Below are 25,044 nucleotides of genomic sequence, written 5' to 3'. Positions count from 1 at the left end.
AAATCTTTCCTGGCTCTGTTCACTTACCAAGATATTGGAAATGTTCCATGCTCCCCTGTAAAGGGGAGGGTGGGGTTGTTTTTAAACTTCTGAAGGTGTAGTCAGTCTCTGGATCAATTTTCAAGCCCAAATCAGAAATGGAGTACTGTGATCAGCTGGTTAATCTTGTCAGCTGATATTTGCTAATATTCAGCAGTTTTACTCAACATTTCTTAAGTGGTACAAAAGCTCTGCCACAGCTCCTCTGAGATGTATCTATGGAACAATCTTGTATCCCTCTGGGATGGTCTAACTGCCAGTTTTAAATTTAGACAGTGGTTGTGTGGGGCAGAACGGGGGAGGAGAGAACACTTCAGTTTTTATAACTCTCTCCCTGTGCAGTCCATCTTCCACTTGCCTCTGGACTACCAGCTGCTGGCTACACTGATAGGAGACAGGCAAAGAGTTCTGTGGCACCTTATAGACTAACAGACATATTGGAGCATAAGCTTTCGTGGGTGAATACCCACTTCGTAAGATACATGTCATAGGGAGCAGGGTATCCATTTTGTTTGTACCCTGTTCAGTTCAGTTCTGTGTGGCATGCTAAAGTGAAACGTTACAAGACACGCTTTGTGCGGGTGAAATACCATGAGATTTTAGTCAACACCAAGCACAGACTGCAAAATGTAACATCGCCTGGATTCTTCCAAACTGGAATGAAAACTGCAGTCCATAGCCGAACACTTCAATCTGGTCAGTTTATCTTTGTAGAGAGCAGCATTCAGGTCTCTGAATAGTCGACTTGGTCTGCTCAACTTGCATAGTCAGATAGAGAACTTTGCCTGTAGCTCAGTGTTGCAGATTTTGACACATCCGCATATAAAATACTCATTCCCTAGATTTGTATAAGGCACTCTTTTCCTCAGAAGAGCAGCAAGTTAACAGGCAGTTACATGCCCTCTTCTCATTAAGTTCAGTCTCTGAGCTCTTTACTCAGACAGAGTCCCTATTTAAAGCGGGTAACTGTTAGCCAAATGTGACTTTGTGACAGGGTTTAGTAACTGCTGGGGCACCCCCTTGTGGCTGCATCTGGGGATTGGCTATGCCCAGTCTGAGGCCCACTTCCTTCTCTTACTCATGCCAGGTCCCCTCTTGCTCTCTTGATGGAACAAAAGCTGGGCGCCACTCTGCACCTGCCTGAGGTTTGCCGTTCAGAGGGCAACACTGCCACGAAGCGCAGCCCCTATCGGCACTGCTTTGTGTGTGCCCAAAGGCTTGCAGTTTGGGGGAGCAATGCCTCCCTCTGCCCCCCCCCAAACTATGCCCATGTTAAAAAGTGGAGGGCATGGTCCCTGCCGCCCCCGGTTCCAGCACCGGTGGCCCCCTCACTTCTACAAAGGTTCTGGCACCATTGTCCCCAGCCCTGCCCCTCCCTGCTCTAGGCCCAGTGCTTAGGGATTAAAGGAGCCGTGAGCTGGCTGGGGGGGCCACAGTGCCTCCCAAACACAGGGCCCTGCACAGTCGCCCGCCCATAAGACTGGCCCTGCCCTCCTCAAGTGATAACACACCCTTATAACATGTGACCCTTTCATTTCTGCGCTGCCCAGCTCTGAAGGTAGTGCCTCTGTCCGCAGCTGCAGCGCAGAAGTAAGGGTGGCAATACTGTGACACACACACCCCCAATAGCCTTGCGACAGCCACCCCCACAACCCTCTTTTGGGTCGGGACCCCCATGGTTATAACACCATGAAATTTCAGATGTAAATATCTGAAACTGTGAAAGTGGCCATTTAAAAAATCCTATGAGCTTGAAATTGACCAAAAGGGACTGTGAATTTGGTAGGGCTCCCTATAGCTCCCTCATGTGTAATATTTCCGTCCATGAGCGCTGATTAACTCAATTCTCAGGTTGAGGATGTGTAAGACACTCAGAACTGCTGCACAGAACAGAGGCTATCTATACAGCTTTGAGTAAAGCTCCAAAGCATGTTCATTTACATTTATATTAGTCTAGTGCAGTTGTTCCCAAACTTTAAAAACCTGTGAACCCCTTTCACTAAAATGTCAAGTCTCGCAAACCCCCTCCTAAAAATGAGGATTTCCCAGGATTTTCTCCTTTACATGAGTATAAAATTAAAAAACAGTGATCTTTTGTTTTTATGACATGCTTATTACACACTATTCAATATTATTAATCATTACAGTATTTTTATTACATTATGAAAATGGCAACACTCTTCCAAGATCTCACTTTCGTAGCTTGTATCACTTTGAATAAACCTGTTATAAGACAAGGCTCCTATGTTTCATCAAGGAGTATCAAATATGAAACAGAATGAAGGTATTTAAGAAGCCAACTCAAAGAGTTCCTCCTATACAAACATTCAGGTCTTGAGCAGTCCAGGCAAACAACGCATGTTGTACAACACAGCTTAAAAACTTGTTCTTGATAATAATTTTAAAAACAATACTAGCTGCCTATTTAATTTTAAAAACACCAAAAAATATCCACCTCCCTTTCCATTTCTTATAAGGAGTTTTGAAGTTTACATCTCCTTAGTGTGATAGATATGTTTGCTTTGATCTGCTTAGCTCTTAGAAGTCCAGGGGCTCCGGGCTGCTGGCCCCGTGCTGCCCGGGGTCCCTAGGGACAGCTTTGTGCACCCCTGGAATTCTCTCCCCCCCCCACCCCCCGAGAACCCCCTGTAACATTTCACAAGCCTCCAGGGGTTCATGAACCCCAGTTTGGAAACCATTGGTCTAGTGCCTACGAGCAACTCCACCAGGGCCAGTCCCAAGCCCGGATCAAAAAGGAGGAGGGCTGGTTGATGAGGTGGCTTCACCGTAAAATAAAGTTCTAGCTACAGAAATTACTCACATAAACCATACAAACCAAAAATCATGGCCTGAGGAGGATGGAAAGCATTCAGATGCACATATGACAGTGGATTATCAAATCCATCAGGAAGTCACTCACTCGATGATTCAAATTCTGACGGTCAAAAAGAATACATCCATAGCTACCTGGAATGTATGAATTTTAAATAGTTCAGGAAAATTAGCACAGGTCATCAAAGAAATGGATAGATATAAAATTGACATCCTAGGACTTCTTGAAGTCAGGTGGAAAGATCAAGGTATATAACATCTGGAGAAAAAACAAACAATGTTATATTCAGGTAGAACCAAACATGAAAGAGGTGTAGGGATCATCATGAATAGCACTGCAAAGAAATCACTTGTGAACTGGCAGCCAATATCAGATAAGCTATGGCAGCTAGACTCCACTCTCAGCACATTAAGTGCACCATAGTCCAGGCATACACTCCAAACAACGATACAGATGAAGAGGATAAAGAGAGATTCTATACAGAATTGAAAGATGTGATGAAAGAAATACCAAACCATGATCTTGTCCTGGTTATGGGAGGTTTAAATGCCTGGATCAGAAATGAAAGAAGAGATTGGGAAACAAACAGTCATTGGCCCACATACAACTGGAACAATAACAACAGACAATGGCACAAGACTTCTCGATTTTGTGCCGAAAACAACTTTAGCATCTGCAATTCTTTCTTCCAACATAAAAACTGTGATACAGCATGGCCAGAAGGCAGCAGGAAAGTAATGTAGGAGAGATATGTAAGTCCCAGGATGAGGAGAAGCCTTATTCCCTGTAGAGGGAAGAAAGGTTTCTATAGATTAATTAAAAGCACCTGAAGCCAATTAGAGCACCTAAAGCTAGTCACCTGATAAAAACCACCTGCTTCAATCAGCCAGGGGAAGGAGTTAGAGCAGAGTGGTCTGGAGTTGAAGCAGTTTGAAGGAGTTGAAGTAGAGGAGAGAGTTTGGAGAACTGCCGTGGCTGGCTAGAAGACCAAGACCCCAGTTAAAGAGACACCCAGCTTGTGCGGGGGGGGGGGGGGAGAGGGAGCAGGAAGCTCCACAAGCTGAAGAACAGGAGAAGGAAGTAGCCCTGGGGAAGGAAGCACTAGTTCAAGTGGTTTACCACTATCCCTAGGGCCCCTGGGCTAGGACCCGGAGTAGAGGACAGGCCCAGGTCCCTCCCTCTCCACTACCCTTCTCTGAGTTACTAGTGGGACAGTAGATACCCTAGTTCAGGGGCAGGAAACTGTGCCCTGAACCCCCCCTCCCAAGAAGAGGAAGAGCAGGACCCATCATAATTGTACCGGCAATTTGCCACAAAACACACAAAAAAACCCATGGATTTCACCAGATGGCTGTACGCAAAATGAGATAGACTATATCTGTGTTAGTCAGATGTGGAAAACATCAGTGTTAGACACAAGAGTATTTAGAGGAGCAGATATAGGGAGCGATCATTACTTGCTGAAAGCAAACATCAAATTGAAGTTTAAAGCACTCAAAGAAAGAACACAGATTCAGATTATTCAATACACAGAAACTACAAGATTGCAGGATACAAAAAGAGTACAAGAGAGGTCAAGAACAGGTTTGAGGCTCTTAAAGATCTTGAAGAAAATGAAGTGGAAAAATACTGGGATCTTTTCAAAACAGCTATGTTAGAAGCAGCTGAAAAGATAATTGGTAGAAAGAGAGGAAGCAATAAAGAACAGTGGATCTCGGAAGAAACAGAAAACTATAGACAAAAGAAGAAAACAAAAAGGCTCTAATACTACAATATGCGATTGAAGAAACAAAATAAACCTATAGGAACTTTGACAAAGTAGTAAAGAAACAATGCAAAAAAGATAAGCAAAACTGGATAGAAAGTAAGGCTAGTAAAGCTGAAGAAGCAGGGGAAAGAAGTGATACAAGAACAGTCTACAAGATCCTGAAACTGTTAACAGGATATGGATCAAAATTCAGACGTGTCCCAGTGAAAGGGAAACAAGGAGAAATTTTGAAAACACAGAAGGTACAAGAAAATAGATGGGTGGAACACTTCAAAGAAGTGCTAAACCAACCAGAACCAATTATAAGACTGGAATTTAACAATGACAAACTATTAGAGCTAGATATAGATGTATCTGAGGTAAAAATGGAAGTAGTAAAAACAGGATTGCAGAAGGTGAAAAAAAAAAAAAAACCAAAAAAAACAAGGCACCTGGTTTGGACAGCATTCATCCTGAGATGCTTAAATATGGAGGCAAAGACATGGAATCAGTCATCTGTTCACTATGCAACAAAATATAGATGGAGGAGAAAGTGCCAGAAGAATGGACCCTCGGTATAATAATCAAGTTACCGAAGAAAGATGATCTACACAACTCCTCAAATTGGAGGAGAGTAACTTCTGTCTATCAAAGGAAAAGTATTAGCAGCATCCTTCTGAACAGAATGAAAGGAAAGATGGATACCATCCTACATAAACAACAATCTGGATTTAGACAAGGGAGATTATGCACAGATGCTATTTTTACCCCGAGACGGATTATTGAGAGCACAACTTAATTCCAAGGCAGTCTTGCCATCAATTTGGTGGACTTTCAAAAGGCATTCGATAGTGTAAACAAAAACAATGTGGAAAATTGTAGAACAATATGGAATTCCAACAAAATCAATCAACTTTTGAGTTGGCATAGAATGCCTTCATAAATGCCGCATTAAAATTAAAAGTGGATTGAGTAAGCTATTCAGCACCAAGACAGGTGTAAGGCAGGGGTGTGTCCTGTCTCCTTTTTTATTTATGCTAGTCATCAACTGTGTATTAAAACAATGTGACAGTGATACATATGGCCTAAAATGGAACAATTCAAGGCCATTTGATCTATATTTAGACTTTGTTGACGACATCGCTCTTATAAACGAAGATGCCAACAGACTACAAAAATGCACAAACCAAGTAGTAATGGAGAAGACAGGTTTGAGATACAATGCAAAGAAATGTAAAAAAAGTCATGCTAATAGGAACTACAGGGACAGAAATCAGAATTGAAGAAGAGAAACTAGAGAAGGTGGACAATTTTACGTATCTTGGAAGTACCATCAGCCAAGATGGTACCAATTCCGAGGCAAGAAGAATAGGGAAGGAAAACACTGCATTTGGAAGACTCAAAAACATCTGGCAACTCAAACATCTCCTCAAGACAAAACTGAACGTGTACAAAGCAACTGTTATTGCCATCACAATATATAGCAGTGAAACATGGCAACTTACCAAGAAAGATACACCAAAACTGGATGCATTTCATCACAAACGTCTGATAAGAATACAGTAACTTCTCACTTAACGTTGTAATTATGTTCCTTAAAAATGCGACTTTAAGTGAAATGATGTTAAGCAAATTCAATTTCCCCACAAGAATTAATATAAATGGGGGGGGAGAGTTAGGTTCCAAGGAAGAAAAAAATTTTGCCAGACAAAAGACTATTTCATTTATATATATATATACACATATACATATACATATACACACACACACATACATATATATATATACACACACATACATACACACACACACATACACACACACACACACACACACACACACACACACACACACACACTATAAGTTTTAAACAAACAATTTAATAGCGATGATGATTGTGAAGCTTGGTTGAGGTGGTGGAGTCAGAGGGTGGGATATTTCCCAGGGAATGCCTTACTGCTCAGTGATGAACTAGCAATTGGCTGAGCTCTCAAGGGTTAACTCGTTGTTAATGTAGCCTCACGCTCTACAAGGCAGCACGAATGGAGGGAGGGGAGACAGCCTGGCAGACAGAGACACACACCCTGTGTGTGAGAGAGATGGGCATTTCCCCTTTAAGTACACCGACCCCACTCTTAAGTACACTACCTTGTTAAGTTAATCAGCAAGCTGAGACGGAAGCTCCCTCCGTTCTGAGCCCTGTCGTGCGTGTCCCCTGCTCTTTGGAGATGGGGTAAGCGGGGTGCAGGAGCAGGGGAGAGGGGGACACCCTGATGTTAGCCCCACTCTCCTCCCCTACCCCGCCCCCCAGCAAGCAGGAGGCTCTGGAGAGCAGCTCCAAGGCAGAGGGCAGGAGCAGCACATGGCAGTGGGGGGAGGGACAGCTGAACTGACCGCAATTGATAGCCTGCAGCTGCCGCACAGGGAACTTAGGGGAGCGGGGAGTTGATGGGGGGCTGCTAGTCCACCCTAGTTCTAAGCCCCCACTAGTTAGCTGCAACAGGCTGCTCTTCCTGCAAGCAGTGGACAAAGCAGGCGGCTGCCGAACGACATTATAAGGGAGCATTGCACAACTTTAAATGAGCATGTTCCCTAACTGATCAGCAACATAACGAAACAACGTTAACCAGGATGACTTTAAGTGAGGAGTTACTGTATTGAGAACAACATATAGAGATAGGAAGACAAACGAAGAAATCAGAAAAATTACTGGACAAGGCACCCTCACAAATAATCTACAAAAGGGAAATCAGCGTCTGGAACATGTGCTGAGAATGGAAAGAGAACGCTTACCAAATACTGCCTTGAATGGAAGCCACGAAACGCAAGAAGAAAGAGAGAGGAAGACCGCAAATAACACGGAAACGAACAGTTCTGAATGACATCAAGCACCTCAACGTGAAAAGGGAAGATTTGGAGAGAAGGGCAGTTGATAGGCAAGGATGGCAAATGTGGGTAGCCCAATGTGCAGCAAAGCATGGGATGGACTAAGGTCTAAGGTAAGTGCCTACAAGCAGAGACATCAATTCAGATATTTGGAAGCAGGGGCAATTCCAGTCCCCACCGACCCCACAGAAGGGACCCCACCCTAGTCCTACTTGTCCCAACCTCCTCCCCACCACTGGGGTGGCAGGTCTCCCTCAGCCAAGGAGCCTCAGTCTCCCCTCTCTCTTACCCACTTGCTTCATTGTACCAGTGCTGCCAGGAGTAGAGTTCTCAGCAGACTCCCCTGTGCTCCACTGTACAGGAACAGACTCCCCTTCATCTGGATGATGGGGCAGCAGGGCCAAATTTGAGTGATGCTGCAACCTCATGTGCCAGGTTGCAATGCTATTCACTAACATCTGATGCCCCTCCGTCTGTAAAAAGGGGCAGCTGGGTCAAATTTCAGTGGTGTTGCAGCCAAGCAGCCAAAATGATGCTCCGAATGGCTCTGGCAGCAGCTGTACTGATTTAGCATGGGACCAATACTTAAAGTGCAAAAACCTGGGGGTGGGAGGGCATTCGCCACTTCCCCCTCAATTGATACCACTGCCTAGGATCCAGGACCCGGTTGTGCTAGGTGCTGTACTAATACAGAACAAAGACAGTCCCTGCCCCAAAGAGCTTCCAATTTTCCAGAAAGGCATGGCAATCTTATAACCATGTTCCCTACTCCACTGCACGCACAGGTGAGGAAGAGATGCAAATGACTGATGTTTTTCTTCCTTTTTTGGGCTTCAAAAAAAAAAAAAGTCACCAAGATACTACTTTATAAAGCACATGGGTTACACATGCAGAACAAGGGAAGCTATATAGACAAGGAAGAAGGGGTGAGATTTAAAAGCAAAACACTAGACTTGCAGACTAGTTAGTGATGAATTTAAGCCATCAGTAATGTCAGGAAAGAATGGATAAGTAGAGGTGATCAATTATAGGCTAACGTGAAACGGATGGAAGGGTTCCAAGGTGAGATGGAAAAGAAAAAAAGTGTCCCCTTGAGGAGGAGTTCCGGGTAAATCACACAGAGAATCCCAAGTGTAGTGAGTCATACTAAAGGGGCAGGAGGTAAAGGCAAGTGGAATGAATGAACAGAGGTGATGACAAAGTAGGAGTTGAGCAAGTCCATGGAGAGCTTTTTGGTCAGAATATTTTGTGCGTCTTGGATCCAGAGATGGGTAGGAGTGAAATGGTCTCAGTTTCTGAAGTGACCAAGTAGTATGGCCCTATTCTTCTGCAGCCAAAACTGAAGGATTTAGGAAGACTAAGATGATTTTTGCAGTAGCACACAGATGAAATACAGTTACAGGCTTACAGGTTTCACAACTGAATAAGATTAGAAGCTACTTTTTGGGCCATCTTGTCCAATACAGAGATTAAAAAAAAAAATCCTTTAGCCAAACTCTATTTGTTGGAAATCCACTCCCTTATTTAACTTCCTTAATTATATAATTCCACCGCAAGACCTCACTGTGAAGATGATCTTTTCCATCCCAGTCACTAACAAAAACTTACATTTCTATCTTCACTAGTCTTGTATACCGACTAATTCATTCTTGTCTTTCATTTCTACGGGTATTTGTAGCCTTATCTCTTCTAAGCTGTGCGTATCCAATTCATTTAGTCTCTAGCGGACATACCCTCTGACCCGCTAATTATTTTTACAGGAGGTTGGGGTTTTTTTTGGCAGCAAATGAATAAGGAATTCTGCAGGGTCATGGGAAGAACAGAACGCTGCCAGAATTCAGAGACTAAAACCAAGCATAATATGCATTTCTTCTTCCATAACTCCTTCGTCTAAATGTTGGCTCAAAGACGAGATCCAATCTTGAATACAAATATCTTTAAATATCTGATTTAAAGACTGATAGTCACATACTTAAAGCCACAAAAACCACACTTGAGTTTAGTATATTTACACACCAAAAGAGATATTAGTACAGAGGGTGATATTACTTTCCCTATGAAGATTCTATGGGCTACCCAGTATTCTATGGGCTTCCAACTGCATTTTTCAACAGATCCCTCTTTACTGTGTGTCCATCATCTCTGTCTGAAAGGATGGGTACCACATTACTATCTACTGTTGTGGTCACTGTTATGGATGGCCATGAGCACCCAATCTGAACAGGAATCAGAGTTGCCTGACCTGCTGTACGCCATAGAAACAAGCACCACCAGATTACTTTTGGCATTCATGGAGCAGCTGAACACAGTGGACCATTGCCTTTGGGTTTGGGAAACAAGCACTGAGTGGTCAGACTGCATTGTTATGCAGCCTGGGACGACAAGCACCTGCCTGGAACCATGTGCAGAGCTCGCCCCAAAACTGTTGCACAAGGGCTCCAAAATGAGAGCTGCCCTCTCAGTGGAGAAGCACGTGGCGATCGCTGTGTGGAAGCTGGCAACTCCAGACTACTATGGGTTGGTCACGAATCAGTTTGGAGTCAGGAAGTCAACCACTGGGGCTACGGTAACGCAAGTGTGCAAGGCCATTAATTGCATCCTTCTACAAAGGACTGTGATTCTTGGCAATATGCGTGAAATAGTGTATGGCTTTGAGGCAATGGGATTCCCAAACTGTGGCAGGGCAACAGATGGCATGCATATTCTAATTCTGGCCCTGGACCATCTTGCGATGGAGTACATCAGTAGAAAGGGGTACTTCCCTATGGTATTGCAGGAGGTTGTGGATCACGGTGGGCATTTCACTGACATCAACATGGGATGGTCTGGAAAGGTGCATGACACACACATCTTCAGGAACACTGGCCTGTACAGAAAGCTCCGAGCAGGGACTTTGTTTCCACACCATAAGATGCCAGTAGGGGATGTTGAAATGCCTACAGTGATCCTGGGAGGCCCAGCGTACCCCTTACTCCCTTGGCTCATGAAGCCTTACACGGGAAACCGGGACAGCAGCAAGAAGCGCTTCAACAATAGGTTGAGCAGGTGCAGAATTACCATAGAATGTGCCTTTGGCAGACTAAAAATGCCCTGGTACTTCCTTAATGGCAGATTTGGCCTAAACCAGGAAAATATTCCCATGGTCATAGCAGCCTGCTGCGTTCTCCATATTTGTGAGGCGAAGGGTGAAAAGTTTCCCACAGGGTGGAGCACAGAGGTGGATCTCCTGATGGCTGAATTTGATCAGCCAGATACCATGGCTATTCGGGGGGCACAATGGGGGGCTATTCAAGTCAGGGAGGCTTTGAGGCAACATTTTGACAATAAGCACCAGTAATGTGTTTTCTACATAGCATTCTGCCATGCTTTGTTAACTTGCCACCTTGCATGAAAATTGTGATGATTCCTGACTGGGATTTACAATCAGCAAATGATCAAACTGACACTATGTATTACTATTATGACCAACCACTACATGTATGAAACAAAGATTGCTTATCTTTTTGAGAGTTTGTTTTTATTAAATACCAATTAACACCACAAACAAAAGGCTTGGTAGGATGGGAGATAAGAGTGCAGGGCACATAGGCTCTTATAGCTGTGTGTAAGTCCAGCTCTTATTCTGGAATCTGTCCAAAGGGATGGAGTGAACAGAGTACTGAGACTTTCCGGGAAGTTGCAAGGTATGTGCGGGAGGAGTTTTGAGAAGGCAGTTCTCTATCAACCGGCCGGGGGGGTGAGGTGGCGTGGGGAGGGGAGGGGAGTGAGCACACCCGTATTCTGCCTGGAGCACGCTTAGGGATTTAAACATCTCTGCTTGTGTCTCCATCACTTTTATCATCATCTGCTCCTGGCCCTTTACAATGCGCTCCTCACGGTCCTGCCTTTTTATTTTAAATTTTTCCTTCAGGGTCTCTCTCCACTTCCTGCATTCTCTTTTTTCAGCCTCTAAGGATTGGAACACCTCTCTGAACATGTCCTCCTTGCTTCGGTTAGCATCAACCCAAAAACAGCATTTAAGAGGGCTCTCCTCTCCTGCATCATGTGCGCCAGAGACAGACTGCTGGAATGGACTAGACCCATCCAGAGTGGAAAAGAAGTCCTAACTCGCCACACCACCAAACGACCCTGCCTTGTGCTCCGCATCGTCCTCCAACTCAACCAACCACCTCGTCCACAACTTCGTCCACAGGGTTAAATCCACTGTCCACTCCCACCAGAGTATCCACAGGTCTCTCGACAGTGGAGGTGGGGTTGCTACCAAGGATAGTGTCCAGCTCCTTACACCAATCCATAAGTGTTTCCTAATAACCTTTAAAATATTCAAAGATCCGCTATAAAAATCAGCCTACCACATCTTATCTGTTCTTTGACATTCACATCCCTGACTGACTCATTCTTCCTTGGTACCTTCTTACAACCTTCTTTACACGAAGAAAATTTACAGATGAACTGGGGAGGACACTGGTGGGAATGATTTTGGTAAAATCCCCATGCAGACACAGCCTTACAATGGAATAACTATTACTTGCATATTTATGCTCTCTCAGACATAATTTGAGTTAATGCTGCTTACACGGTTTACTCAAGTCTCCTCCCCCATCCCCGGCGCCAGGAAGGTTGGGGGAGAAGTAAAGCAATGTAGAAAAGGAAACAACGTCACACTTCTATACTGGCAAACAAACAATGACATTAAGAGGTTGTAGGGCCTGCACCTGCTGACGATTTCAATCTAAGGCTTTTTCTAAGAGGGAAATTCACTGTCTTATATTCAGTATTAGCACAACAGAATTTGAGAGAAACTAAATATGTAGCAATGAATTTCCCTTACCAATATACCTAATTATTTAAGAAAGCACCATCACTCAAATACTTTTCTGGTCACCTTTTAGTGAGGGCATCTACAAATAAAGTCCAGGGTAGACTTCAGATTCTGTTTTTAACAAACCGTTCTCAGACAAAAAGCTATTTAAAAAAAAAAACACAATTAACAAAAAAAGCTAAGTTTAATACTTGGCAGTATTAAGACAGTGAGGGGAGAGTTGGAAATAAGAAGGTTACTCACCCTGTGAAGTAACTGAGATTCTTCAAGATGGTGTCACTTTGGGTACTCCATTTTTGGTGATTGTACATCCCTGCACCTTTGATAGATGAGCACTGCTACTGAAATTCTCCTGGGTTCTGCATGTGCTCTCCCCATCTCATGCCATTGTAGATATCTATCTTGCACTGCGCAACCAGACCCCTCTCAGTTCCTTCTCTACCACAGAATCCGGAAATTGAAGTCTGAAGAAGAAGGAAGAGGGCGGGTAGTGTAGCACGCACAGGAACACCGTCTCGAAGAACCTCAATTACTGTACAGGGTGAGTAAACGTCTCTTCTTCTTTGAAGAGTGTCCCTGTGGGTGCTCCACTTCACGTGACTGTCAAGCAGTGCCCCTCAGTGGATAGAAGGGGCTTAGGACTTGCATGGGTAACGGATGATAATACACTAAGTCCTACCAATTTGTCCAAACTTGAGCTCGGATCTATTATATAACGTTTTCTGACCACGTATGCGGACGCCTAGGTGGCCACTTGACGTATGTCCATGATTGGTAATTGTTGAGAAAGGCTACTGAGGTTGATAAGGACCTGGGGGAATGGGTTCGGATTTCTGTTTGGGGTTGTATATCCTCCTGTTAGTAGCAAAGGTGGATGCATCCAGAAATCCATTTAGACAGTCTCTGCTTGGAAAGGGTGGAACTTTCAGATCATTCCAAAGTTAAAATAAAAAGTATCAGTGACTTTCTGAAGGTCTTAGTTCTCTCAAAGTAGCACACTAGTGTGTGTCTGATGTCCAGAAGGTGAAATATTGAGTCCCGTTTTCTCCCATGAGGTTTAGGGAAAAATGAGGCAAGATGGATTGGTTGGGTAAAAATATAGGACAAGGTTTTAGAGTGACCTTGTCGTTGAAAAAGATGGTATATAGTGGGTGTGCCAGGAGAGCCCCTAATTCTCCCACTCGTCGGGCAGACGTGATAGTGACTAAGAATGCCACCTTCATTGACAGATGTGTTAGCATGTTGCTAATGGTTCAAATGGGGCCCAGGTAAGGCAGCATATTACCAAGTTCAAGTCCCAAGGAGGGGAAGGTACTCATATTTCAGGGTGGACATTTCTGATATCCCTAAGAAAGTGTTTGGTGATAGGATAGGAAAATACAGATCTCATAGAGCTTGTGGTCTTCTTTCTTCTTCTTTATGCCACTTTTCCTGGTGAGGGTTTACCTTGTGATGAAAGGCGGTAATAGCTGCGAGATGGACTGTGAGCAAGCTAAGGGATAAGCTGTAACTAAAGAACTCTGGCCTGTATTCTAAAATCATTGGTAAGTGGGCGGTAACAGCTCGGGATAGTTTGTTTTTGCACCAGGTATAGAATCTCCTCCATTTATGAAGTATTATGGGTGGTAAATGGCCCAACTTGATTATCATTCACATTGTAAGGAGAGTGATCACTTTAGATAAGCTATTACCAGCAGGAGAGTGGGGTGGGGGGAGAGAAAACCTTTTGTAGTGATAAACACCCATTTTTTCCATGATTTGTGTGTATAAAAAGATCTTCTATACTTTCCACAGTATGCACCCGATGAAGTGAGCTGTAGCTCACGAAAGCTTACGCTCAAATAAATTGGTTAGTCTGTAAGGTGCCACAAGTACTCCTTTTCTTTTTGCGAATACAGACTAACACGGCTGTTACTCTGAAACCTGTCCTTCTACTGTTCAATAATATGTTTTTCAGCTGTTCTGAGCAGGTCAGTTCGTCATGATGGAACCGTGTAGGAGCCATGCTCTCAGGAGAAGCCTCTCCAGGTTTGTGTGATACACCTGTCCAGCATCTTGCAATAGAAGATTTGGCAGAAGTGGAAGAGTGCATGGTGCACATACCGCCATCCTCAAAAGGTACAAGTACCAAGTTTGTCTGGGCCATGTGGGGACTATCAAGGTGACTTTGGCCTTGTCTCCTCTTATTTTGTGTATTACCTTTGATAGCAGGGGGATGGGGGAAAACGCGTATAGCAGGGAGACATCCCATTTGAGAAGAACGGCATCGCGCAGGGATCAGCACGCCAACCCTGCTCTCAAGCAGAATTGCGGGCATTTATAATTCTGGGATGTCACAAAGAGGTCTATGAATGGGTGACCCCGGTGTTTGAATATGTTCTGCAGAACCGTGTTGTTTAGCTTCCACTCATGGTCCTGAGAGCATTCCCTCCTCCTTGTATCTGCTGCAGTGTTCTGACATCCAGAGAGAGAGATGAGGCATTGTAGCGGATACATCAGTTCCATAGTTTCCTGGCTTCACTGCACAGGAAGTGTGATCTTGCTCCCCAGTCAGTTTTATATAAAACATTCAGGCAATGTTGGTTTTGCTCCTGATCAAGGGCAGGAAGTGCAAGCATGCATTGCGGATTGCGCTATTCCAGGAAGTTTATGTGTAACAGTGTCTCAGAGGGAGACCATCTTCCCTGAATTGTACGATGTGTACGTAAGCCCCCCCATCAAGGTGGCATTTGTTGCGAGAAGCATTGAGGGTAGATTCTGTCTGAAAGGGACTGCCACACACATGTTGTGGGGTTGGGTCCACCAGCGTAAAGAGTCTGACTTTGAGCAGCACAGTGAGGTGCCTGTTCAGGCCATGTTTGTGTGGAATGTAGACTGTTCTTAGCGAACCCTGACTGCAGAGCATGTGAAGTCATGTGTGTCGTACTACGGATGTGGTTGCTGCCATGAGGCCTAATGGCTGGAGACAAGTCCGCACCGACATCTGTGGGCTGTTCAGTACTGTGAAGATCAGACTGATTATAGTAACTAATCTGGTCGGTGGGAGGGACGCTTTGGCCTCTAGAGCTTCAAGATGGGCCCTGTTGAAGTCCAGTTCCTGCATGGGTGTCAATGTTGATTTTTCTATGTTTACTTGGAATCCCAACCGCGAGAAGAGGGTGATTATCCTGTGCATAATGTCTATGGCATCTACTTCTGTGGGTACTTTTAGAAGGCAATTGTCCATATAGAGAAAAACTGTCACTCCCTGCTTGCGGAGGTGTACTGCCACTACCGCAAGAATTTGCGGGGGGACTCACGCTGCTGTCGAAAGGCCAAAAGGCAGAACTTTTTATTGATAATATTCTGTCCCCAGAGTAAACCTGAGGACCTCCTGTGCACAGGATGTATGGTTATGTGAAAATAGGCATCTTGTAGGTCGAGGGCTGAAAACCAGTCCCCCTGTTCCAATGCTGATATTATTGTTGTTAATGTGACTATCCCGAATCACTGGTTGAATCTGTTGAGTTTTCTGAGGTAGAAAATAGACCCCCCCCTCCCCCACATCCACTATTCTTTTTCTGGGTTAAGAAGTAGTGGGAGTTAAAGCTTTTCCTTGTGTTGTGATGATACCTGTTGTATGGCACCCAGATGGAGGAGGTGGTTTACTTCTTGCCATTGAAGGTGTTCATGAGAGGGGTCCCTGAAGAGGGACAGGTCTCTCAAGCCCTTGACCAAACCCTCAAAACTGTTGTTTTTCAGAGGATTGGTGGGATGCTGATGATTGAGCTGAGGGTGGTTGATGCTTTGGAGGTCTCGGTCTGTGCCTTTGTGTGTCATATTTCCTCTGTTGTTGGGCATATGGGACAGACCTTGTACATTGTGTGGCATAGTATTTACCCTGTTTTCTTATTGATGCAGGCGTGTATATACACCAAGGGAGCGAAGAGTCACCAGAGAGTCCTTCATGGTGTGAAGGGACTCATCAGTCTTTGCCGCAAACAGCTTCTGGCCATCAAATGGGAGGTCTTCCACTGTGGACAGTATTTCTTTTGGGAAGCCAGACAAGTGAAGCCACGAAGCTTGATACATAACTAGGACAGTGGCCATGGAGTGTGCCGCCGGGTCAGCAGCATCTAAAGATACCCGTTAGGTGATTTGGCTGGGAGTTGGCCCTCTGAAATAATGGCTTTAAATTGATTTTTTTTGTCTTCTGGGATTATGTCAATAAAATCTGAGAGTTTGGAATAGTTCGTTTGGTCATATTTTGCCATTAAAGCAGCATTACTAGCAATCCAAAATCGAAGAGTGGCTGATGAATAGGCCTTGTGTCCAAAGAGGTCTAACTGTTTTCACTCTTTGTCATTCAAAGTGGATCTGGATTTGTGCTGCCTGTTTCATTGGTTGATGCCATCAACCACTAAGGAATTCGATGTAGCGTGAGAAAATAAAAAGTCCATTTCCTTTGAGGGGACAGTACTTTTTATCCACTCTCTTGGAAGTGGGCAGTATCATAGCCGGGGTCTGCCATGTTTTTAGCCGACTTCATGAGTGCGTCATTTATCAGAAGCACAATTTTTGATGAAGAGAATGCTTGGAAAATGTCAGTAATTTGTGTTGGAACTCTGGGACTTCCTCTAGAGGGATCTCTAGGGAATCAGGGATTCTTTTAAAGAGCTCTTGGAAATATTTGAAATCGTCCGCAGCTGTGGGTGGCGGTGGCATTATGGCCTCATCTGGGAAGAAGAAGAAGAAGAAAGAAGAAATATTAGTGGCTGGTGTCATGTCCTATTCCAGGGTCACCTCCTGTTCTTCAAAGCTTTCTTCAAGGGGCTCTGATGGTGCAGTCATTGAGGATGGTGGGGGAAATCTAATCCTCTCCCCACAGGGTGCTGGGGTACTGTCTCCTATATAGCCCCTAGGGGTCCCAGTAGGGCCACTGAGTGGGGAATGGCATAGGCAGTGCCATCCTTCTCACAGCAGAAAGCAACCTCCTCCTCATCTTTCTCCTCGCTGGAAAATGGAGGGGCCAGAGATGAAATGGGCTCCCATGGTGCCGAACATGCCAGAGAAACATTGGTACCGAAGAGAGAGGTTTCCAGCGTCAGTGAAACAAGCAGGTCTTTGTGGTATAGAAAATGGTGTGGTGCCAATGATTTTGGTACAAAGGTGGTCGGTGCCAACGATGCTGTTGCAATTGCGGCTGTCAGTGCTGACATCTGAGCACTCTGTGCTATTGGGACAGGAGGTGGTGCCATAGCCTGGGTGCAGCATCCTGCTGCTGCTTATTTAGGCGGCTCGGTCTGTGCCATAGCAGAGGAGATAGATGTCTGTTTGCCCCTCGACACCGAGCTTGCCCACTTTCACGGTATGCGCACTACTGGAGGTTCCTGGTGCCTTGTAAGTACTCAGCTGCAGTGCAGTTGGTACCAAGGGCATGGAGCGGGCCGGAGAACCACTTCTTTTTTGGCAGCTCTTTAGGATAGGATAGCTCTTTTCCTCACTACCTTTTTGGAGGAGAGAGCCTTCCACTGTGAGAAGGGTGAAGTTGCTGGAGATTGTAGTCCAGAGGGAGTCTGTGGACCAGGATCGGATGCCAGGTGCAGAGACTTCTCCATTAGTAGAAGTTTGAGACATAGGTCTCTGTCCTTCCTGACGCAAGGTTTCAAACTGGTGTAGCGAGAGCACTTCTGTGGGACATGTGTCTCACCTAGGTGCCAGAGGTACTCAGTGTCCATCCAAGACTGGGATCACCTCCCACCAGGAAAGGCAGCACTTGACGCCCGGTGAAGTGGGTCAAATTATAGTGGTTCAATCCTAACAGTGAACACAAACTATGCTAAGGGATATACAAACTTGGAAGAAAGGGGAGAGGGAAAAAAAGGTTTTGTTTTCTTTTTTTAAGAAAATAAACAGGGAGAAAGGGATAAGTAAACCTAATTAGGGTACTTAAGACCACTCTAAAAGACTGTTCTAAACACTAAGTATAGTTATCGGTTTTAACACTACTGGGAGCTCAGTCTCAGGCAGAGGACAGCTGAGAAGGAACTGAGGGGGATCTGATTGCGCAGCACTAGATAAGTGCTGACAATGGCACAAGATGCGGAGAGCGAATTTGCAACCGAGATGAGCACTGCTGCTGAAATTCTCCGATCAAAGGCGCAGGGATGCACAATCACCTGAAGTGAAACACTCACAGGGACATGCCTCAAAAAATCAAACTTAAGTTAATCACTCTACACAGCAGTCTGTACACAACAGATTCCGGGGCCACCCCAGGAAAGAAAGTGATCTACAACAGCAGACAGAAATATAATGGGACAGAAACACAAGGGGAGTAGGAGAGAAGAAACAAGGCCAGAATGAAAAGGCAGCAAGACACTAGTTGCAGGACAGCCCTTAAAGTTTTTCTTTTAGAATTCCTTATTTCATTGGGAAGATAATATTTATATACCACAACTATGGGTGCAAGGTAAGTCTTGTTTTCAATTCAGGCTGAAGCAGGCCAGGTGCTATTGAAGAGGAGATGGGCAAAGAGAACATTTAACCCCTCCTCTCCCCCAGCAATGGTCTTCACAAGGCTCCAAATTATTATCCGAAAGGCCAAAGTTACGAATGTTAAGCAATGGAACAACAGCAAATTGGAGAGTCTTCATCCTTTATATAAATTATAAAGCACAACAAAATGCTGGCTTTTTAGCCAAATTCTACTTTACAAATAACTCCCCTAATAATGGGAACCTAGAATCGCTCCTGAGGTGAAGGTAGCTTTTTTATTTCACATGTAATGGGAAGGAACTTCAGTTGCAGGAGAATAGTGCACACACAGAAGTGACAGCTTACATTTCCCTCTGGCCATCAGCTCTTTGCACCTCAATCATGTGAGCACACAAGCACGATAGAAACTAAGATGGGTAAATTCTTGTCCCCTCAGTTTGATTGAAGTGGTTGGTGGAGGAACTACTGATTGACAAGGAACAGTGAACAGCTAGGATAGAAAACGGGATAGTTGCCATCATCCTCACTGCTACAATCCCCAGACATTGCCAGTGTTATATTAATGCTAAAACAGTTCACATTAGTCATGGTAGGGCTAGCATCTCCAGAAGCTGTTTTTGAGGCCAGAAGAAGTGCTGAGGCCTGGTCTACATTTAAAACTTATACAGGCATAGTTACATTGGTTAGGCATGTGGGGTTTTTTTTGTTTGTTTATTTGTTTTGTTTAAACAGACATAGCTATGCCAGTATAAATAGGGTGACCATATGTCCCATTTTGACCAGGACAGTCCCATTTTTAAGCCTGGTCCCGAGCTTCCAGACTCTTCTCCTCCACCCCCCCCCGCCGCCAAAAAAGTAGGCATTTGTCCCGTTTGCTCTTGCCAACTTGATCAGTAAACGGGACAAATGCCTACTTTTGGGGGGGGGAGGAGGAGGGGAGAAGAGTCTGGATGCCCACTTATGTCAACAAGTGGGGTGCATTGTGGAGGAATCTTTGGTGGGGGCAAGCGGAGATGCCAGCCTCCTCCTCCCGCCAGGGAGGGATACAGAGCTGGGGCGGGGGGGAGAATGTTGAGGCAACATTCCAGCACGGGGAGGGGGCCAGCAGGGTGCCAGCAACAGGCAACAGCCTCTTGGGGGAAGGGGCCTCAGGTAAGAGGCTGGGAATGTCCAGTTTTCTCTTTGGGAAGCTGTGGTCACTCTAGTTACAAGTCTTAGGGGTTGTCTACACTTGAAACGCTACCGTGACACAGCTGCAGCTCTGGAGTTAATCCAGTGACAGGAGAACCCCTGTGGCGGTAGCTAGGTTAACGGAAAAATTCTTCTGTCAACTGAGCACTGTCTACACAGGAACTTAGGTCGACCTAACTACTTCACTCAGCGGTGTGGATTTTTTCCACACCCCTGAGCCATGTAGTTGGGTCGATCTAATTTTCTAGTGTAGATCAACCCCTAGTCTACACACACCAGCATAAGAGAGTGCTTTTGCAGGCATAGCTTATGTCTCTCAGGGGAACTGGTGTAAATTATGCCAGCAAAAGCACTTTTATGCTGACATAAGCTGCATCTATGCAGGATACTTTGCTGATATAGCTATACTAGCATAGATATAGCAGCACAACTTTCCTAGAGTAGACATGGTCTCCTCCAAGCAGTTAGCCTGTGCCAGCTATTCAAGCTGGAACCCCTGCCCACACCAGGAACAACTTTTTGGTCAGTCAAACTCAAGAATCCTAAAGGCTTGTCTACAGAGAAATTAAACCAACTGAACTAAAGGTGTGAATTTAAAGTGTATTACTTAAACCACATTAGCGCCGATCTACAACGGGAACCTACATTGGCATAGCTACATCTCTCAGGGGTGTGAAAAATCCACACCCCTGAGAGATGTAACTAAGACCACCCAACCCCCGATATAGACAGCACTATGTTGATGGAAGAATTCTTCCATCGACATAGCTACTGCCTCTCGGGGAGGTGGATTACCTATGCCAACAGGAGAATCCCTCCTGCTGGAACAGGGATTGTTCCCACTGAAGCGCTATAGCGGCACAGCTGCAGTTCTGTGGCTGTTGCAGTTTAAGTATAGACATACCCTGAGACTCCTGTGTGGATGCACTCAGTCAGAAGTACAGTGGACTGAGTTTACTTTAGCTTAATTCCTCGTGTAAATGTCCTAAATTTCCAGTCCCATATGCAGGGATAACCCACACGTACAATGATTAAGTTTGCACAAACATCTTTTCTGAAGTACTGAATGTGTCCTTTGTTGGAGTATATTATTATTTCTCCTTCTCAGCTGCTGCTACCTCAATGGGGAACAGAAGATGTCCCTCAGTCCTAGAAATCCTGGTACCATGTACACTGAGTTAGGAGATCAGGCACTTGGGTAGCAAGCACAGGGCTGGGACTTCTGGGAGTAATAAAGAGCAAGTAGCAAAGGCGGCAGGGAATGGATCTTCACCATCCCTGACAAAGCTTTCACTGGGTAGCATTCCTCCCTTCATGCCAACATAAGAGACACACTCACTCTGCTGACAGCATGATGAAGTGTTGCCTGCATTTAGCAATTCACTTATATCTTGGAGTTTAAAATATACTGCAAATTATATTTGTTGGTGCTGGGGATGCCACTGGCTCTTTACACACTTTTTTCGATTTGCAATGCAGTTCTGTAGTCTATACATCTGATAGTGGCCTATGTAAAGTTGCCCTCAGCTTATCACTTGAAGGGTGGGGAGAAAGGAAGAAACATTAGCTCTATGATAGAAGAATGGGAGCATTCTGTTCATTCAGTAACTTCTCTTCCACCTCATCCTGTGATAGAACATTCAGAGTATCCCATTTTATATGTGGGGAATAGACAGGTACAAGGGGCAGTGGTGGTAACTGTGATTTAATAACGGGTATTAGTATGCCATCTCTGAAGGAAGTAGGATGGTCAGAAATGAAAGCAATTAGTGCAGTAAGTAGACAGCTAGGACAAGAACAGAACAATGATCTCTTGTGCCCAGAGTTAAGATGTCACCACCACACTTCCCTATGCACGCAGCAGGTCATGTTTTGACAAGCAGAGCTGTTTTTCTTGGTCTGAAAGAAACACACATGATTGTAGTTTTTGCTGAATACATAAATAGCAAAGACTGATTAATAGAGAGTCACCGGGTAGGAGGAACCTTAGGCATGTTGAGATTCTCTCCTGTATAAAGCTGTTCTGAAGAACAGAAGTAGGAACCGCACAGAACACTCTGATATTTAGAATATTGTGAGAATCCTTACACAAGGTTTTTTTTAGATTGACAAAAGCAACTAAGTTGTAAGCAGTTACATGCAACTGTATTAAACTGAAGAAAGTTAAGCCAGTCATTTTGGGTAATGAACTTGGAAGCAAGAAAATAGCACAATAAAATGGGTGATTAAGACTGGACCTTGGATGTACAAGAGAAATTGCTTCCTGCAACCTACTTTAGTCCAAGTCATCACTTCAGAAGTTATTGCACAAGGAAGTATTTTATAAACCACCACCACCCTCCACACACAAACAGTCATTCACACTATCCATTCTTGTTAGAATTGAACTCTCATGCCAACTTCCAAGTGAAGTCAGGCTGCCTAAGGTCCAATGGCTCTGCTCCATCGGTTCTTCATTTGCAGGGAAAAAACAGAGTTGAGCCAAAGTACTGTTTCTTTTGGAATTAAAGGGTTGCCATCTCTTGGCAGACCTACACAGCCAAAAATGCTGTACATAAAGCCAGTGGCATTAACACAGAGACGTATACACCATTTTTACAATGCAATTTCTTAACCAACTGAATGCATTCTTTCTGGCTCCCAGATAATTCCTGCTCAAATCACACAGCCTTTTCCCTACAAAGCTTTGTGAATATGAATGAAATGATATAGTACAGTGGAAGTCCTGCAGTAATTCTTTTGGGAATGGGGGTCAGAAGTGGCTGCATTTCATTACTGAATGTCCAAAGGAGGGGTCTGGTGAGAATGTAATCACCTGACACCTTCACATGAGGATTCAAAGTTTAGATAGATACGGAGGGAAAGGAAGGGGAGAGGAAAGGTTAGGTGACTCTACCAATGGAAACAAATACAAAATTTCCCTTACAGTTTAATGTCACTTCTCTAGCTCTTCAGTGTTCTCTCTCCTTATATTCGGGTACATTTTTATCCCCGTCCCCCCCATACATGGCAATTTTCAGGAGTATACACTGAAGCAACACTCCAGACCTAAAAGGATAGACATGACTGCCTCTGTATTTAACTGGCTCTTGTTCCTTCACTAAACCAGAAGCATATCACTGAGTGTGACCCCTCTGCCCAGGGCTCCTTGTGTGTTGCTTCTGCAGCGTTCCTGATATTTGCTGGCCCAGGCAACAAGAGACCATGCTCCACTCCTAAACACTAATTTGCTGTTCCTAACCCATCAGGGCAGCAAGCTGCTGCAAGGGGGCCCTGCAGGTCCTAAACATCTCCCACAATTACCAACGGATCACCAGGCTACAAAGCTAACAAGTCACACCAATTTCACTGTCACTGCTTAGAAAAGCAGGAGCAGTAGTTGAAGCAAGCGCAAGACCTGAACAACAAACGGCATGCTTTTTACTTGCAGCAAGGAACAACAAAAGATTAGGCGAAGAGAGACAGAAAAGGATGAGGAGTGGAATGGACATCTAACTAGGGCATAGCCTTTGTACATCAATGGGCTATCTGCCACATCTTTCATTTTGGTCTCTGCCTTCTAGGTGTATATTTATAAACTGTGCTTGAAAACTTTACCAAACAGACACACACACAGCAAAACAGGATATATAGATTAGTATTCCTTCAGCCAACAGTATTTAACCTTTCAGAAAGGAGTGGGTAGAGAGAAGAACAGTACTCTAATGCTATAGTTGTACTGCTGGCTCCCCTTAGCATTGAACCATAGCACACACAGTCTAGCACTCCAGAAAACTTTGTGCATTATCTAGGAGCACATTCTTCATGGTGTTTAGAGGCTTCAGAGCCATACAAAGACCCCCAGTAGCATATTGAGAATCACAGTACAGTGTAGAACCTCAGAGTTACAAACACCAGAGTTACAAATTGACTAATCAACCACACACTTCATTTGGACCTGGAAGTATGCAATCAGGCAGCAGCAGAGACAAAAAAAAAAAGCAACCAAAAAACAAGTACAGTACTGTGTTAAACTACTCTAAAAAAAACAAATGTCAAATTTAAAAAAAAATTGACAAAGTAAGGAAACAGTTTGTGCTTATTTCATTTACATTAAAAAGGTTAAAAGCAGCATTTTTCTTCTGCATAGTAAAGTTTCAAAGTTGTATTAAATCAAAGTTCAGTTGTAAACTTTTTAAGAACCGTAACGTTTTGTTCAGCGTTACGAACATTTCAGAGTTCTGAACAACCTCTATTCCTGAAGTATTTGTAACTCTAAGGTTCTCCTCTGTACAATAAATAGGGCAGAACCAAACAAGTCTGTGAATACTCTAGCTTACCATTTCGAGACAAATCAAGTTCCACCAGCTGCATAAAGTTTGCTATTTCTGGAGGGAGCCGCTGAATTTCATTATCACTGAGTCCAAGTTTCCGTAATTTTACAAGCTGGAAAAAGGGCTGAAAAAGAAAATCCCATATTATTATTCACATAATGCATCTGCAACTTGGTTAAGTTCACATATGTCAAGTTTCTTGGAGGGACAGCAGCACTGGTTGATATAAACATCTAAAGTCCCAGGGACTGCCTCACAAATCTTCTTATTCAACTAAGCCCTGGTCTACACTGGGGCGGGGGGAGGTGGGGTGGAAATCGATCTAAGTTATGCAACTTCAGCTATGTGAATAGATCGACTTAGATCGTACTTACATCGACTTACCGTGGTGTCTCCACCACGGTGAGTCGACTGCTGCCGATCCCCCGTCAACTCTGCCTGCACCTCTTGCGGTGCTGGAGTACAGGAGTTGACGGGAAAGCGCTCGGGGATCGATTTATCGCGTGCAGACTAGACGCAATAATCAATCCCTGCTAGATCGATCACTGCCTACCGACCCGGTGTGTAGTGAAGACATACCCTTAGTATGATAAAAATCAAGTACAGAAACAACTTAAAAAGAAGTCAGATTCTTTTCAGAACCACAGAAAACAATTTCCATCTAGGTATTTGTACTGACCTTGCTATGAAAGGTGAGTAGACCTTGCAGCACTCTTTTGTGAAAAATAAAGTTCAG

General features: G+C 44.3%; 1 protein-coding gene across 2 annotated transcripts in view; it reads right to left on the bottom strand.

Moving 5' to 3' along the window:
- The window catches only part of LRRC1 (leucine rich repeat containing 1), a 119,122-nt gene that overhangs the window by 74,883 nt on the left and 19,195 nt on the right, over nucleotides 1-25,044 (bottom strand). For both annotated transcript variants that reach the window (XM_077811583.1, XM_077811584.1), the window contains exon 2: nucleotides 24,315-24,432. In XM_077811583.1, the coding sequence (XP_077667709.1) occupies nucleotides 24,315-24,432 (118 nt within the window). The remainder of the gene's footprint in view (nucleotides 1-24,314; nucleotides 24,433-25,044) is intronic.

The sequence above is a fragment of the Eretmochelys imbricata genome, chromosome 3, assembly GCF_965152235.1.
Source record: "Eretmochelys imbricata isolate rEreImb1 chromosome 3, rEreImb1.hap1, whole genome shotgun sequence".
Classification (NCBI taxonomy): domain Eukaryota; kingdom Metazoa; phylum Chordata; order Testudines; family Cheloniidae; genus Eretmochelys; species Eretmochelys imbricata.
This window is presented reverse-complemented; position numbering and strand designations above follow the sequence as displayed.